At 41.4% G+C, this 18,190-nt stretch overlaps 1 protein-coding gene across 22 annotated transcripts in view; it reads left to right on the top strand.

Moving 5' to 3' along the window:
- ENAH (ENAH actin regulator) overlaps nt 1–18,190 on the top strand; it is a 146,482-nt gene that overhangs the window by 110,767 nt on the left and 17,525 nt on the right. For 20 of the 22 annotated variants that reach the window (XR_014509754.1, XR_014509755.1, XR_014509756.1 and 17 more), the window contains 2 exons: nt 4,703–4,880; nt 7,792–7,876. Coding sequence is in view for 14 of the 22 variants with exons in the window: in XM_083434435.1 (XP_083290561.1) it covers nt 4,703–4,880; nt 7,792–7,876 (263 nt within the window). In the remaining 8 variants the exon portion in view is untranslated. Of the gene's footprint in view, nt 1–4,702; nt 4,881–7,791; nt 7,877–10,172; nt 10,321–18,190 lie in introns of those variants that run through there. The other 2 variants (XR_014509761.1, XM_083434438.1) reach the window with 1 other exon arrangement.

Below are 18,190 nucleotides of genomic sequence, written 5' to 3'. Positions count from 1 at the left end.
ATGTAAATGTTCTCTTACATTGATGGAAGGAGATGAACTTTTGGATCCACCTCAGATCCTTTTACTTAATAGAATAATAGGACAGTCAAACAGGTCAGAGGCTTTCAGACGATTTTCACCACAAATCTACATTTTTTATCATCTCTTGTCTCTTTTACCAAAAAATAAATTAAGCCAACTGAGTGGAATTACCGTATTTTTCGCACCATAGGGCGCACCTGACCATAGGGCGCACCTAGTTTTTAGAGGAGGAAAACACACAAAAAATTATTCTGAATCAAATGTTGCACTAAACTATTTAAAGCAGCAAAGCGGGCGGCTCCTGTCCGCTTTGCTGCTTTAAATCGAGCCTCAGAGGAGGGAAGGAAGGGGAACCATGGCTTATCTAAGTCCAGTTAATAATGCTGAGCCTGACTTATGGCCATCGAGATTAGCCTGGCCGTCTCAGTGGAAATCTGGGGAGGCTGAGGTGGACTTTGCAGTGGTCAAAGTGTGGTTGTGTCTTCCTGCCCGGCATCTATTTCCTGCCCTATTTCCCCCCTGCACCCCCGCACCCTGCTTCGAGGGAAGGAAACGGAGCCATGGATCCTCTGCTCGCAACTGCAGTGGATTCCCTCCACTATGAAGCAGGAAAGTGGGAGAGGATCTGCTTACATGAGTGTAAGCTGCTCCCCTCCCACTTTGCTTCTTCAAAGGGAGCCCGGGAGGAGGGAATCCGCTGCAGCTTCACCCACCTCCTGGAGAGCCCGCAGAAGCCGTGAGCTCTTTAAAGGGGCTGCGCGGCTTCTCCTGGCTTTTCTGGGAGGTGGGGGGGGATTCCCCCACCTCCCGCAAAACCGGCAGAAGCTGCCAGCTCTTTAAAGGGGCTGCACGGCTCTGGGAGGTGGGAGAAGGGACTGATGCAGCCAGTCAGTCCCTTCTCCCTCCTGAGGAAAAGCCCGCAAGAGCGCACAAAGCTTGTGTGCGGCTCTTGGGGGCTTTTCCTGCCTGCCTCCCCCCTGCATTCGCTCCATAGGATGCACACACATTTCCCCTTGCTTTTTAGGAAGGAAAAAGTGCGTCCTATGGTGCGAAAAATACGGTATCCGGCGGTTTTGGAATGTAGAATCCAAAGAGTTGGTGTAGGTGAGATCAAAGTTTCATTTATTGATTTAACAAGCCAGCTAGTTCCTATTCACAGTTTCAGATGAAGAAAATAGGATTATTATATTTTTACATCATGCCGCTTAGAAAATATCAAGGGTCCCTCATTGTACTCACCCTCACAGTGGGATTTCTTTGTGAACTTTACTAAAGTCCCAGTCTGCTTAAGCGGAAAGGATTGCATTTGTGACTTCAACATTCTGATTTTTAAAAACCAATATTAGTATGTGTATTGCTTGCCTCTTGAAGGATCAGGGTATCAGGGACTTAGAAAACAGAAACATTTGTTGCAACAGATTCATGACCGAGGAGTCGAAGGTATGTAATTGATAATGTTTTGAAGACAAAATGAAGATCATAGTGCAAATCTTTAGTGCAGCTGCACCTGGAATATTGTGTAGAGTTCTGGTTGCTTCACCTCAAAAAGAATATCATAGAGCTGGAAAGGGCTCAGTAAAGGGCATGACCGGACTGACCATGACAACGAAGTGATATTCACCACCACCCCATTTCCAGACAACCTCCCACACCACATGGAGCAAAGACTAAATCAAGGCTATTTCCTGCTCTCTGCATTGGACCCATGACCACTTGAGACAGGCCCATGGTTGCCATGGAGGCAATGAACTCCCAGACTTGACCTGCGGCATGCTCAGCATGAATGTTGAAGTCACCCAAAACCACGGAACTGGGGTTCTCCAGCATCACACTTGAGACAAGCTCAGTCAGGGAGGCTCATGAGCAGCAGGGTGGCCGACCAGTACACCAATAGCATGCTTAACTGGTCTCTTAGGCCCAGCGTCAGATGCAGACCCTCTAGTGCTGCTCCAAGGAAGGTGGTACATGATGGTGGTATGTGAATAGTCTCTCCATTCTGGGCTGATGTCACACCAAGTACCTGGGTGGGCAGAGCTGAGTCAAATTGGCCTACCCGGCTGCCCCACCCAGGTCTCGGTGAGACCCAGCCTCAACCAGGTCAGCCTGCTGAACCACACTCAGATCATGGATTAGCATTCATTGCGAACTGACCTGGTATCCAGCAGAAGAACCAGCAGACTGAAGGAGACAGTGTTAGATTATCCATTGATGCTCCGATAGGTAAAAGGTAAAGGTACCCCTGCCCGTACAGGCCAGTCTTGCCAGACTCTAGGGTTGTGCGCTCATCTCACTCTAAAGCCTGGGAGCCAGCGCTGTCCGAAGACACTTCCGGGTCACGTGGCCAGCGTGACAAGCTGCATCTGGCGAGCCAGCGCAGCACACGGAACGCCGTTTACCTTCCCGCTGGTAAGCGGTCCCTATTTATCTACTTGCACTTTGGTGTGCTTTCGAACTGCTAGGTTGGCAGGCGCTGGGACCGAACGACGGGAGCGCACCCCGCCGCGGGGATTCGAACCGCCGACCTTGCGATCGGCAAGTCCTAGGTGCTGAGGCTTTAACCCACAGCGCCACCCACGTCCCTTGATGCTCCGATAAGGGGGAGTTTAATGAGGAATATTAGGCACAAACACCTGTCATAATCCCTTCAACATCTCATTCTGTAATGCCTACCCTTCACCTCAATCACCTTCTACTGTGATATCCTTCCCTGGAACACTCTGCAAAAGCAAAAGTAAGAATACACAATTTATCATGCCACCAGGCCATGCAGACATCAATCCACAATAGGTCACATGTACAGCCCACCATAAAGATGTCAAGCCACAGCTGAGAAACAGAACAAAACCATCTTGTACGGGAATCCCACCCCATCTCTCACCTGGGGTATAAGCAAGCACTGCAGATGGACCATAAATAGACACCAACAGGTGCTGTAATGAAAATATTGTCATTCAGCACTCATTGGTAAATAGTAACTGGCCCTCAATAAAGAAAACTGTAAAAATTCTCCATCTGTTCCTATCAGCTCATCTAATGTATAAATCCCAGAATCTAGCCACTTCTTCCATAGAAAGAATTATCTTTAAATCAGGGTTACCCCATGAAGTTAATTTCCTGCTTGGCAGGGGGTTGGACTCGATGACCCTTGTGGTCTCTTCCAACTCTATGATTCTATGATTCTATAACTATCAGCATATGGATCAAATTATAGCCAGCAAGCCAGCATACACAGTGACTCCCTAGTTGCTGAAATTGTTGATGTAGACCCTTTTTTACATGTATAGACTGCAGCACCACCCATCCCAAAAGAGGTATTACATGAGCCACCTCTCAAATTGCCCATGCTGGGGGTACTCCTAGAAAAAGAAACTTGCTACTTGTTTATGCCTTGTAGTATAAAATAAAATATGGAAAATTAAATCATCTTTCCATTTTATTATTTTAAGTGATATACGAGGTGGTGAATTACCCCAAATAAACATCAGAAATAATACATTAAACTTCTGAAAATATGCTTGGAAATTTGTTGACAAATACCGCTAAGAAAAATTATTGTTCATGGCAGTACATCTTAAATGTATTAACTCTACCCCTAAGTGCTAAGTTTAAGTAGTGCCTGATCTCAGTTATGAACCTATTTAAGCTTAATTTAATGATTTGAGAAATATCTGTAGAAACCAAAATCCCTAGTGAAAATGCTTAGTGAAAGACATACACAGCAGGCAATTTAGACTTGCCCTCTGGCATTCTTATTTTAACCACTTTATTGTTCATCCTGGAATCTGACTAAACTTATCCATTGATCTGATAAATTCTGATATAACTGTTTCAGGCCTGCTAACAAATAGTAGCAAATCATCTTCAGACAAAGCTAATCTAAATTCCACTTGCTCATGCACAAACCATAAATCTTTCTGTTCTGTCTAATTGCATATGCCAACGGTTCCAAACATAAATCAAAGATCAATGGAGAAAGAGGACATAAGAACATGGGAATAATAGTCTCTGTAATCTATCCCCAAGCCTTTCCCCACAGACAAATCAAGTGACACAAAGGCAGGTCTCATCTGCAGGTGCTGCTTTTCTTCCCTAGCCCTCTTCTATAAGGTAAAGGTAAAGGACTCCTGGACGGTTAAGTCCATTCAAAGGCGACTATGGGGTTGTGGCGTTCATCTCGCTTTCAGGCCAAGGGAGCCGGCGTTTGTCCACAGACAGCTTTCCAGGTCATGTAGCCAGCAGGACTAAACCGCTTCTGGCGCAACTGCCTCTTAAGTTTCTTCTCAGCCCATTTCTATTCATGCTAAACAATATAGTCAAACGCTGTGAAATATATTTATTTAACGACCGTTTATGCATTTTCATTGGAAAATTACTGTTTTATAATATATTGGTGTGGGGGGTGTTTTTTTAAATTATTATTTGGAGTGACCTAGCTGGCACTGCAGGGTTTTTTTATGGATGATAATTAAAACAATATAATTGAGGAAAATCAATAGGGAAGGGGACATTTGCTGATAACAGGAAGTGTATTCCAAGGCATTGGGCCCCTTAGGCAGGACCACAAGCAAATCTCTCGCATTCTTTTGGAACAAGGGGATAGGGGAAGGAATACACATCCATCCATAGGTGAAAATGCTACAAAGCACCTTTAAGCCATAACTATACTTTACTATTTTTTTAGGTGGTAATAAATTGTGCCATTCCAAAAGGATTGAAGTACAATCAAGCAACACAGACGTTTCATCAGTGGCGGGATGCTAGGCAAGTGTATGGGCTCAACTTTGGCAGCAAAGAAGATGCCAATGTCTTCGCAAGTGCCATGATGCATGCCTTAGAAGTGTTAAATTCACAAGACTCTGGTAAGGCTGCTACAAATTTCCACAACGGTTTTTAAATAGTGGCTTATTGTTCAATCTTATTTCGTTCTGTTTATCTTGAGTTGGAGTAGAAGGTCCAGATACATATTTTAACCTAAGCTGTTATCTTTCCCATAGACATGAGTTAGTTAGAAGTAGATGCCTTAATCCTATGACTGTACATAACAGAATGCTGCTATCCTATATGGTGAAGGATTAGCAAATCAGTCTTACGTGCATCACAGTTCACTTCATGGGTATTGTAGAGTGAGTAATTACTTATATTTGGGAAGAGACTGCAGCAAGTTCCTGTGCAGTATTTCCAGAATTTGTGTTAGGTAAACTACCAGGTGGAATGAAATAAGAACTTCCTCAATAGAGGGTAAGAATCACCTTCAAGAATGCGTAGGTGAAACTACAGTTTGGATCCACAAACCTTCAGGAAGAGCATTATCTTTATTCCTTAAAATATTGCATTTAAAATATTGTGGCCCTGCTTAGGAAATATATATATTTGTCTTTAATGCAAGTATTACTAGCATTTGTGTGCAATATAACACAATGGGTGATATCCAGCTAAGAGTGCCTCTTGAAGCCCATGGCTCTCTACTGTTTGAACCAAGCTTAAAATGATTATGGCCACAAGGCAGCAGAGGTTTAGGGTCAGAGTTTTCCTTCTCCTTGGATGGGCTCCCAGCTGTGCAAAAAAGAACTGTTTATTGAACTCATTTTGACAACTGAAGCCCACATAAACTTTTGAGCATGAAAAAGCTTTGGTGTTTTCTTTATTGTGAAGAGAGCTTTGCACAGGTACTATAGGAATAACTGCTAGGCAGAAGATCCAGCAAGTTGATGCATTAATAGTCCAAGGCTTCAGATCTTTAAAACTTAGCTCTGTCAGTCAAAAACAAAGACATCTTAATTAGAAGACCTGCTAAAAATCATTCGTTCCCTGAAATGGCTTTTAGGAAAGACCCAGCTTTAATTAATGGAAGCAATTGCTTAAAATATAACATTAAAGTGGTCTCATATTGGCCTTCTGATGGAGCATGAACAGCAGAATTAGAACATGGGTGTTCTCTGTACCATCTGATGAATGTGAATAAGACCAGCAAGCCGATTTATCCAGCAGTACTTTGAATTCAACTGACCTCTCAGGCTTGAATAACAATGAACTCTAATCATACATTGTAGTGCAGTTGGTTGCATTCCTGTTGCCTTTCAACTATACTGTATGCAAAATGGTTTTTCTTGAAAGAGAGCCAGCCATTCCACCCCTCCCCCTTTTTCCCAGGGCTCTCTGCAACAATGGAGAGACATAGCATTAAGTGACTGATATATTCATCAGTGCTTCACAGTCATCAAACCCCTCAGGGACAAACTAGATGATACATTAAATATGTGAATTATCTGTTGTTAAAGATTTAAACAGCAGCATATAGCTCTGATCAGTATTAGGGCTGTGGGCCGGGGTTATTTTACAATTGCCCCTGCTATTCAGACAAAGAAAATACTGGTTTGGTGTGGGGATCTTTTTAGTTGGTACCATGAGGTGGGGTGGAATGATTAAAAACCTTGCCCAACAATCCACTGTCCTCATCTGCATTGCTTTTTAATTTTTCTTTGTAAAAGATAATATCAAATATGTGACAGCAGTCACATCTAGCTCTGAGATGGTGGCTTAAAAAAAGGAGTTTGGTTTGAAAATCTAGGGTGGATACTGATGCACAGAGTCCTATATGGCTATTGTGAGAGTGCAAACGTACAGCAGGACTGGTGAACATTTGGCCCATCAGTCCCAGCCAGCATGGCCAGAACTCAGATGGGAGTTTTAGTTGAGCAACATCTAGAGGGACAAAGCTTCACCAGTCCTGCTATATAAGGTGGCCATCTTTGTGACAGTCACAAAGCCCCTCTCACCACACTTCATGGATCGTGTTTCAAGTAAAAAAGATTGATTTTTTTAAAAAAAACAGGCAGTATAAGCATTATCTCAATAAATATGTCAGGTGCCTGAAAAAGAATTGTTTTTTAAAAGTTGCATGCAAAATAACTGTCAGCACTAAAACTAGGAGAAAAATCAGAGGAGAAAAGGCTCCCTTGTCCTGGAGTAAATACCATATAGAACTTGTTTGCTTTTTATTTCGAGGACATGTATGAGACTGAGCTGTAAGTCACCACACACCACATGATCTGCTATTTAACACGCGGCAGCTTCATTTTGAACTGTTGATCACATATCCTAGAACAATTATTTCTAGCAGCTCCTTTACTGATGATGATGAAGATTTAATAAATTTGTTACCTTCCTTTCACCAGAAGGCCTGCAGCTCACAACATTTTAAAATACAATGTTATGAACAGTTGAAAACAAATTAGCATTCATGGGAATGGGGTGGGTCCTAAAAGTATGCAGCTCAGCTGCCAGAGGCCCAGGAAAACTGTGTTATGTAGGGAGGGAATTCCACCACTTAGGGAATGCCGCAGAGAATGTCCTTTTCCAAGCAGCCACACCGAAAACTTTTGAGGGTAGTAAAACTGTCAAGAGAGGACCGTCAGCTCACTCGAGTATAAGCCGAGGGGGCCTTTTTAAGCATAAAAAATGTGCTGAAAAAGTCGGCTTATACTTATATACGGTAATCTTGCTTCCCAAAGAATTGTTTTAAAATTTTGGAATCTTTTAAAGGTTTATAAATATGTGTTTTCTCCACACTCGTCATATTCCTGCTGAATATATCAGTTTACATTTTGAAAAGATGTGGAGCAATATTGATAGTGATGCTCAGTTTGTTTTGCATATTTTGTAGGCTATTTGCTGGAAATTTAATAAGTAGTCAAAAATTGAAAGTTGCTTTCTTATTGGACTTGACATGTGACTTTTGCATAACAGCTGAAGTGTAACTTGCTTTACTAGGTCCAACGTTGCCTCGACAAAATGCACAGCTTCCCCCACAGGTGCAAAATGGCCCATCACAAGAAGATTTAGAAATCCAGAGAAGGTTAGTGTGGTTTTGCATAAAACAGTACTATTATGATGGTGATTGGGCAAGTATTTATTGGGGGGGGCAGTTATTGTTTAGTACTATGGTATGTATTTTTGTGTTTTTATATTGTAAACCACCCTGTGATCCTTGGATGAAGCACAATGTAGATATTTAATAAATACATATTTGTTCATGTGAGGCTTTTCATAGTACATCACAAAGTGCAGCATGGCCTTCTCTGAGTAGACATGTATATTTCCACACAGATTGGCTCATTTTGCATTTGATGCCTAGCCATTGCTTGTTTAAGCCATGGTTTAACAAGGTGATCAAACAGACCATGATTTATGTCACCAAACATTGGTTTGTTTTCCAGCTGCTCTTGTACCATAGTTTTGTGGTTTTGGTTAATGATGGGTATGGGGTTCACATGTACTGCCAAGACCTAGTTAAAACAAACCAAGGTTCATAAGACAACCCTCACCCCCAAACTGGCTTCACACTGTGTTTTGTTAAGCTGCAGGGCAAGATGTGTACATTACACAAAGCCATTGTTTAATAAACAGAAATATGTGGGGGGTAATTTTTGTGTTGATGTATTTCTTTATAGAGGGTTTTTTTTTGTTTTGTTTCTGTTGTAAAACTACATTTTACCAAGGCTATGGTTTACTACTTAATGTTAATGGACCTAATAGAATTATACTTGTTATTATATTGCTTTCTTTAACTTTCTGCATTTTGCAGTCTTATATTTAGTGTTAGAGGAAATATATAAAACAATCAATACCAACTTTGAAGTGCAAAATGGCCTACAGGAGCCATTTTTGTAAGAAATACAGTGATGTCACCCAGTCAGATATATAGGACAGGCAGCTTTCCCAAGTTGTTCATGCTAGTTTGTTTTTTTGGGGGGTTTTGGAATGATTCCTTGAGCTTAAGTTTAATTTCAACAATTGGAAAAGATTCATTGGAAATGTACACAGATGATAACATGTTTAGAAAGCAGACCCTATGAAGCAGTTCTGAAGGAATTGGGTACAGCATACTAAGGAAGAAGAAGAAGAAGTCTGAGCAGGGAAACAGGGAATTTAGGTATTTAAAAGGAGATTCCCAAAGGGAACTGCTGGTTTAATTGTATTATTTTCAGCTTTCTTTAAAGTGCTAAAGGCAGCCATCCTTTATACGCTTATAAGCACCAGCAAACTTAATGGGATTTATTTATAAGATGTCCATCAAGGATAGGCTAAGAACCTAGCAATTATAGGGTACTGATATTAAACATTTTGGAGGTGGGAAGTTCTTATAAGAATACTTGAGCACTGATAGTAACTAATAGATCTGTAAGGGGTGCTTCAGGCATAAGAATATGTTCTAGGGAGACAGGAGGGTGGGATTAAATGATAACTTGTTGCTGTTATTTCTTTTGTAAGCACAAAAGTATGGGTACTGTTTGAAAGTAAGGAAATGATCAGACTAGTGAATCATAGTTTTAGATTGTGCATTTGTTGCTGTACACATACAGCACTTCTCTTAATGTGAAGTAAATATTTGTCAAATGTGGATTGCCTCCTGTTTGGCTATCACTGCAGCTACTGCCCATGCCAATATTGTGCTCTCCAGGAATTGTGGACTACCAGTCCCACCCAGCAAGCAGTGGCGTAGCGTGGGGGGTGCAGGGGGGGCCGGCCGCAACATGGGGGGGGGCGCGTTCGCACTCGCAGCTCTCTGCCCCTACCTGGCTCACTCTCTCTCTCTCACTGCAGTGCTGGCTGTGTGAATCCGATCTGAGCCGCCGGGTCGCCGCCCACTGGAGGGGAGGGTGCCAGGCATGCGGTGCGGTGCGGAGAGAGAGCGAGGGACTATCTGGGGGAGGGACAGTGCAGCGGGGGGGGGGGGCGCAAATTACTTGCCTTGCCCCAGGTGCTGACAACCCACACTACGCCACTGCCAGCAAGCCTTCGTGCTGGTCGGGGAGTTGTAGTCCAAAAACATCTGGAGGGTACCTCATTGATTTCTGCTGTTCTAGAGTCTTTCAGGATGGTTGACACCTGCACAGATAGCAACAAACAGCTAAAATAATTGCTGGACTTGTTCAGTTCTAATGCATTCTCCGTTGAATATAATATCCGGAACCCCATTTTAAGATTCTCAGAATAAAAGATCCTAACTGTTGTGTTTAAATAGAGCATTAGTTCATAATATATCTTTAAACGATTCATGATGTCAATATAGCAGCTAGAAGGGGTGCGAATGTCATGAATGTAAATCCGTTGCTGTATCTTATATCAGTTGGTAGCTGATTGAGTTAATATCTATAAATAAAGTAATTACTGCATGCCTATGCTTATAAAGAGGGCAGCTGTAAGAATTAGTATACAGACTTCAGAAACAATGAAAGTGTATAGGCCTCCACTTATCCTTCAGAGGTATGATGGACCAAAGGTTGACCGGCTTCTGCTGTAAGTAATCAGTTTTAATTTTTCCAAAGAAGCTGAATTACTCTTAACCCATTTCCACACACTTAGTGAAAGTCTAGCTGGCTTCATGTAATGAAAGTTAATGAAAATACCTAGAAGTATTACTTTTGAAAATCACTTGAGGGGGATTTGTCTCTGTGTAAATTTATAGGCATTTTTGTATCACAGGAGCATTTGAATATGGGTGTATGTAACCAAAACAAGTTTTTTAGCTGTGCGTACAGCAGCATTCTCTACATCTTTTAAAAATAATAGACTAGATCTGGGACCTCATGAGCACTTTTCACCCTCAGACAGCTCCAGGTGCCCACTGTGTACCCTTTCCCTTCTAATTTTTATTTTTTAATTTTAAAATTAGATAGGTTTTTTGAATTTATTGGAGTGACTGCCTGTTCTGTTTTGGGTGGGGGGAGCTTGTCTGTGTTTAGTGGGTATTTTGCCTGTGTTTTTGTTGTTGTTGGAAGGGGAGGGTTTCTGAGCATTGCTAGCTTTTCTTTTGTGAAATGGGCTTTTTGTGGTGCTTGTGACAGTTTCTTAGATTTTCAAATGTGCCCCCAGGCCCCAAAACATTAGGAACTGTTGAACTAGGCTGATATCCATTTGATAATATAGGATAATATAGGAAATGTATGATTTGGCTGATGATTCTAATCCATGAGGCTGTAAATAAAGACATTTTGGTTACTGTGTGCTTTTAAATTCCTAACCTATCCTGCAGTATTTATTTATTTTTTAAACAACTTTTGTAGGGACGCGGGTGGCGCTGTGGGTTAAAGCCTCAGTGCCTAGGACTTGCCGATCATCAGGTCGGCGGTTCGAATCCCCGCGGCAGGGTGCGCTCCCGTTGCTCGGTCCCAGCGCCTGCCAACCTAGCAGTTCGAAAGCACCCCCGGGGGCAAGTAGATAAATAGGGACCGCTTACCAGCGGGAAGGTAAACAGCGTTCTGTGTGCTGCGCTGGCTCGCCAGATGCAGCTTGTCACGCTGGCCACGTGACCCGGAAGTGTCTGAGGACAGCGCTGGCTCCCGGCCTATAGAGTGAGATGAGCGCACAACCCTAGAGTCTGGCAAGACTGGCCCGTACGGGCAGGGGTACCTTTACCTTTACCTTTAAACAACTTTAGTCAACCAAACTAGCACATTTCAAAAGAGCATTTGAATGACTTTTAAGACACCAGAGTGACTTTAATCTTTGAAGATGCTGATTACACTTTTGCCCAGAAAAATCAATGCTGACTCTATTTTTAGGTAGTCTTCAAGCTCTTAAATAAGCTTTCCATGTGTGACATCTCAAAAGCGCTTTCAGGTGATCAGGCAAGAAATATTTGTTGACTAGTGGAGAGTGTGTGTGTTGGTACTCTCAGGCTGTAGATGAGGCAAAATCACTAAAACTTGTGTGTGTAGACAGGTACAGTAATAAAGTAGGTTAGGAACTTCTGTAAGCTTGCTTGCTAGTTTGGTTGAAGTTGCCTTTGTTAACTTCTTTGAAGGTCCTGAATTCAGTAACACGTCAGTATTTTCTACAGCAGTTTGCTTAAAGGCACATAAGGGGGGAAACAACAACTCCAAATGGGCAATGCCTTCATTCAGACCAACCAAAAAAGTCACCAAAAAATGTGACAAACTTTCAAGTTCTCCAGAATACTATATCTGTAAGACGTTGCAGAAATCCAGGTCTGGTGGGATGTGGAAAAGGTTTTGTTTTTTAAAAGGCTATATATTGTAGCTATTAGGCAAGCTTGTAGACTTAGTTCCAGAATGGGGATTGCAGGTTCAGTTTGTCCCTCCCAGGTACTACAGATAACGTACGTGCCTTCCACTTAACTACTGGAATAAAGCAGTCATGGCCGTTTTCCACATTGTTTAAGAAAATAAAGTCTGGCTTGTAACCTAGCAATGCAACTTGATAACTGTAGCACCCTAGGCGAGATATGCTCATCTTGCAGTCTGATCCAACTCAAAAGTTTGCCACATTTTTGTGACTTTTTGTTGAGCCTAATAAAGATTAATCAGTTGTGGAGTCAACAATAGTTTAAATTACCATTATGCATTGTATTTGAGCATGCGTTTGGAACTTCAGTTGGTCCAGTATAGGGTTGAAAGGTTGTTAACTAGAAGTCAGCATTTTGAATATATTTTATAATATTTTATCAGCTCCACTCTTCTAGTCCATTTCTGGAACCAATTAAAAGTGCTGTTTTTAACCTTCAAACCCATAAATGGCTTGGAGCCAGTTTACCTGAAGCATTGGCTCCTCCCATATACTACCTCGACAGTGAAGTTGCAGAGTGTCACTACCAAGTGATACCTGATGGGTGACTGTGAGAGGAAGGGCCTTCATTCTCTCTGATAGCATTCCAGCTGTGGAGTGCTCAATCCCTGCCGTGATTCCCGCCCCACCTCCCCAGTTCATATAATAATATGGCAATTTTTATGTACGCTACCCAGAAAATTTTTGGCTATGGGCAGCATGGAAATATTGTTGCTAATATAACAATAACTCCTAGTATATTTTAGGAGTTAGCATGGTATCCTTCTTAGTACTGATAGGTAAGGAAGATTCCCCCTGTGCCATTGTGTCTAGAATATTTCAACACTGACAATATAAAACCAGGAAAAACAGTTTGTATTCTTTTCATGCAAGAAAAGATTAAAGATCTGCCAAGCTGATATTTTAAAGGGATATTAAAAGCAAATGAGGATCAGCTTTTCAAGTTGTAAATGTTTTTCTTCTGAAGTATGAATTTCCTTACTTGGCTTTTGAGATATATTAGCCTAGTTTGAGTATAATGCAGCTAAAAGATAGTTTAATCATGAGAATAGGTATTTTAATTAACCTGAACTAGCTATTTAATCAAGAAAATAAGTAATTGTAAAATGTTAAATAAGTTTTCCATTTTTAAAAAGCTACTCTACTTCCATTCCTTAGAAATTTGGGACAGGAATTTATTTTTGCGTTTTTAAAGAAGAGAAAAGTAGGACACTAAAAATAGCTTTAGTGACTTAAAGAAAAAAGAAACAGAAAGAAACTGTTTTTTAATAGAACATTTTTATCTCCCTTTCAGCATTGGTCAAAAGAAGGGTCAAGCTTTTACAATGAAGGCTTCTCTGTTGACCCTCCAAAGCCAAGGTCTAGTCTTTGACCCACAGTCATTATTAATACATTTCCACCTACTAAGAGGCTTCCCAGATGCTTCTGCCCATCTTTTCTGCTTAGCCAGTCAATGAAAGATACTACCAGCAGGTCCCACACCAGTCTCTAGCATCTCCCTTCCACAGAAATGGCTTAGTTAGAGTGGTGGATTATTTTGCTCATTCCTCTCCCATTTTTTTCTCCACATGAAGACAATAAAAACCCCAAAGATTTATAACTGGGGTGGGGGTCAGGGAACCATGTATTCCTTCTGTGGGCATTCACAAGATAACCAGAACTGTGTACAGTCGAGAACTGTGTACAGTCGTACCTTGAAAGCCAAACAGAATCAGTCCCAGAAGAACGTTTGACTTCCGAGGTGCAGCTTCTGATTGGTTGTAGGAGCTTCCTGCAGCCAATCGGAAGCCCTGCCAGACGTTTGGCTTCCAAAAGAAAGTTCGCAAACCGGAGCACTCACTTCCAGGTTTGCGGTGTTCTGGAACCAAAACGTTCGACTGGTAAGGCGTTCGTCAACCAAGGTACGACTGTATCCCTCTTGGGTGTGGTCTGCAGCATGTGCCAGAGAGAAATATACATTTACGTTAGAAGCCTTGTTTACTTATATTTTTGTCTGTGTGTGTGTGTGTGTGTGTGTGTTAGTGGGAGGAGAGCAGTAGGGTATCTTCCTGCCTTTGTCCCTACGGCCTTGTCGCCGCCCGTATTTTCTTTGGATCTTCCTCCCCTCTTCCAGTGTCTTCACTAAGGAAAAGCAGGACATTCTGGGATCAAATCAGAAACCAGCTTCTGTAAATCTGGGACTGTCCCTGGAAAATAGGGACACCCGGAGGGTCTGGTAACCTGAAGTATACTTTTAATCATGCTTTAAATTGCAGATTGTGTTATGATTTTAGGTTACAGTTTTAAGTGTTTTGCCTTGCTTTGGAAGACACCCAGAGACCAGTTCCGGGACATGATGCAGTTAATAAATTAGTAAATAAATGCAGTAAATAAATTAATTTGATAAATGAAATGCAGTTAATATATTAACCTGGACGTAAGTGGAAAGAACACTCTAAAGAAAAAGGTAGATTTATGAGATTAGCTGTGTTGTTCCTTAACTGCAGGGGCAAGCCTAATCACTTTTAATTGATTCTGCATTATTGTGAAGGGAATTTCACTATCCTACATTTTTTCCTTACAACACTTTAGGGTTTGAAATCTTAGGAAGTAACTGAAAAACTGACAGGCTTGGTTGCATCCAACTTTTACAATAAGATGAGTTGCACTTAACTGAGTGGGGCTTTCCCATCGTGTTGCAGCCTCTTACACTGCCAGGGAGATGGGATTTCTTCTGAAATGGCATGAGATGCAACAGGGGACTGTAGAAGGAGGGGGTAATTGTCTTATATCAATCAGGAACTTCCCTTCTAGATTAAGGGAAGGCCTTTCCACTCATCCTGTTTCTTCATTGGATCCACGCGTAGAGTTTTATTGCATTTGTATCCTAACCTTCCTCCAAGTACCTGAGGGTCATTCATTCTTACTTAAACAATATTTGAGGTAGGTTTAGGCAGAACTAGCCCACCATTCTTTATGTCAGTCGAATGCTTGTATTTATGGAGAGATGCATCTTTTAAACAAAAGTAAATCATTTCCCAAAGGGAAAACAGGAGATGGGTAAATTAATAGAACCTCAGCTGGAATAATCTCTATCTGCTAATTAGCTAGCTTGGAGGTTGTTTTCCACATGAACTGAAGCTAAATCTATGGTTTTATAATGCATGTTCGGGGATATGGCAGCAATAACTTAAACATTAATTGGAAATTTAAGCACTGAACTAACAAGATGACAGGATAGGAGTCTTAATGAATGGACTTGGGGAGTGCTGATGCTGCAGAGTTGTTGAAACTAAGCAGGTGTGAATGTAGTCAGTCACCTTGGGACTATAATAGTTGAATATGATACTTTCCCCTTTTATCTTCTGCAAAAATTCCAAAAGAAAAGTTACTAACGACATTAAAGTTGTAAGTGCTGTTATTCTATATATGAGAAGGGTCATTGTGATTCCAAGTGAGCTGGAGCAAAATTTAAAACTGAAAAAGTTTAAAATGCACAGATTAAAAGGGAACAAGTTAAAACTAGCTAAATTGGTTTGGGAATTGAGGCGAACTACAATGAAGAATGATACAAATGTGTAGAAGCTGTAAATCTCTACTGCCCTCTGTTGGGTGATCCTTCTGATGTGAAGAAAACAGAGCTTGCTTTTCAAATCAAATCACTGTGAGGTATCCAGCAGGTTTGCTGTAATAGGTTCAATTTTCAGTGGCTTGATGCTAAGATTTGCTGCTTCAGGAAATTGGTGTATATGGTGGTGCAAATCCACTGTTGCACAGAGCGTTAAATTACAATTGCAAGGATGTTGAACCAGTGTTTTATATGCAAACACCCCTAAAATTGTGGTGCTGCTCATGAGTTGTTTTATAAAGGGTAGTAGTTACCAGTCAACCTTAGAGACTGGCTTGGATGTCTTAGTGTTATCTTCACATGTATCACTTTATTCTTATCCAAGATCAGATTTGTAATGTGGGAATGGCTGCATCAGTTTGCTGTAGTATATTTTGAAAAACGGGCATGCACCTGTGTCTCTGTAAGCATGGATATCAGGACCTCAAATGTTATACAGCAAATAGTCTTTAGCAAAAAGAGAGAGATTTTAATTAATTTATTAACAATGTATATGCATCATCAGGCAAAAAAAGATACATTATTCTGAGTATTTTTAGCCATTGTTTCAGTAAGCAACAAAAGGGAACAAATCTCTGCAATAGTTCATTGAAAATCCCATTCCTGTTCCAAAGTCATTATCAGGCCAGTGAATTTCCGGCAAAAAAAAAAAAGTGCTTTCTTCAGTGGTGCCAGGATATTCCGATATGCTGTCATGACACTTTGTAGTCATTTTTTTAAAAAAATCAATAAGAACCTTATCTTTAGGGTGTGCTAGATTCACTTCAGATATGCTGCAGGGGAACATAATATTAGCATGTCTGTAATAACAGGAAATAATCTATTTAAGACACACATACCCCCAAAATGGCTCAAAAAATGGATGCTCCCAACATGTATGCATGAAATTATCACCCATTACCATACTCACTACAACTAACTTGAGTGGTTTTATATAATTTACATCTTTGTGGCAGTAAGGTGTTACCTGTGCAATATTTTATATAGCTTCTCTTGTGCCTTGCAAGACTACGTCATGTGGGACTCCGGGTCCCTTCCAACTCTACAATTATATGATTCTATTACTGTATTCCATGATTTGAGCTCCACCTAGTGGTAGCAGTCAGAGTTTGCCGTTCTAAGACATTCTGGAGCTCTCCTCCCCTCACAGACACCATCTATAATTCTTTCTCAGTGCTGTAGTAGCATTTCCACCCCCAGCACAAAGTTTTGTCTGCTTTCCACTGTCCACCTGTTACCTTCTTCCTTTCTCCTGTCTTTCTCCCAACTAAGAAGACCTGCCATTCCCATGAGGCCCCTGAAAGCCTATATTGCCACAACTAAAGCTTCTTGTTTGTCTGTCACCCTTATTCCTTTCACAGGGAAGTTTCTAATTCCATCTTTGCCAGGTAGACTAGGGCCTGCATCACTCCGGCATGTAATTGCCTCATTTAAAGTCTACCAAAATTCTTGATTCATTATTTGAAAGCTATCCGAGAGCAGTGCCATGTGGGTAGAAGTAACTTTTTATTATTATTTACGTAAACTTCCTTGGGGGTGCTTCTGGATCAACAGGCAAGCTAAAAATGCAAATTAAGTAAGAAGTCTATTGTCTGAAGAGTGGGATATAAATTATTACCTGTGTTCAAAATTAAGCACGTGTCAGGTGCATTTTGCACCTGTCTATCAACCATTTGCGACCAAGTGAAGGTGACCAGGTGCCAGGATGGCACCTGACATCTCCACCATCTGGAGGTGCATGTCTGGGGATCTTGACTGTTTTCACACACTTAATACCACATCCTGGAGAATTCTGTCAGTCATATTTTATCTGCACAAGCAGAATGAATTTCAGGAACCAAAATGGTTTTTTCTGTGCAGCCTGAGCAGGAGCAGTGAACAGTATTATAGTTAATTATTGTAGCTTGCTCACAGTCACAGTTGTGAAGAATATTCTTACGTTATGAATGCTCTTTGTCACCATTAAGAAAAAGAGGTCAGAGTCGGCCAACATATATGTGGACTGTCCCTGGATCAAGTGACTTTTCTACTTTTAACTTCTCAAACTTCTTAACTTTGCTCAAGGTTGTCATCTGAACTAGCCAGATGTTTAGCTGACAATAAAAAAATAAGACTTCAGAGCCATCTTGCCCCAAAAAAGTAGGTACTGCTTTTGCAGGAAGGTAAACGGTGTTTCCGTGCACCGCTCTGGTTTCAGTGTTCCGTTGCGCCAGAACGGCTTAGTCATCCTGGCCACATGACCCGGAAAAACTGTCTGCGGACAAACGCCGGCTCCCTCGGCCTGTAAAGCAAGATGAGCACCACAACCTCAGAGTCGTTCGCGACTGGACTTACCGTATTTTTTGCTCTATAAGACGCACCAGACCACAAGACGCACCTAGTTTTTGGAGGAGGAAAACAAGAAAAAAAATATTCTGAATCTCAGAAGCCAGAGTAGCAAGAGGGATCGCTGCGCAGTGAAAGCAGCAATCCCTC

The sequence above is a fragment of the Podarcis tiliguerta genome (genome assembly GCF_965153285.1).
Source record: "Podarcis tiliguerta genome assembly, chromosome: 3".
In the NCBI taxonomy this organism is placed as follows: domain Eukaryota; kingdom Metazoa; phylum Chordata; class Lepidosauria; order Squamata; family Lacertidae; genus Podarcis; species Podarcis tiliguerta.
Note: the sequence above shows the minus strand (reverse complement) of the source record. Positions and strands in the feature narration are given on the sequence as shown.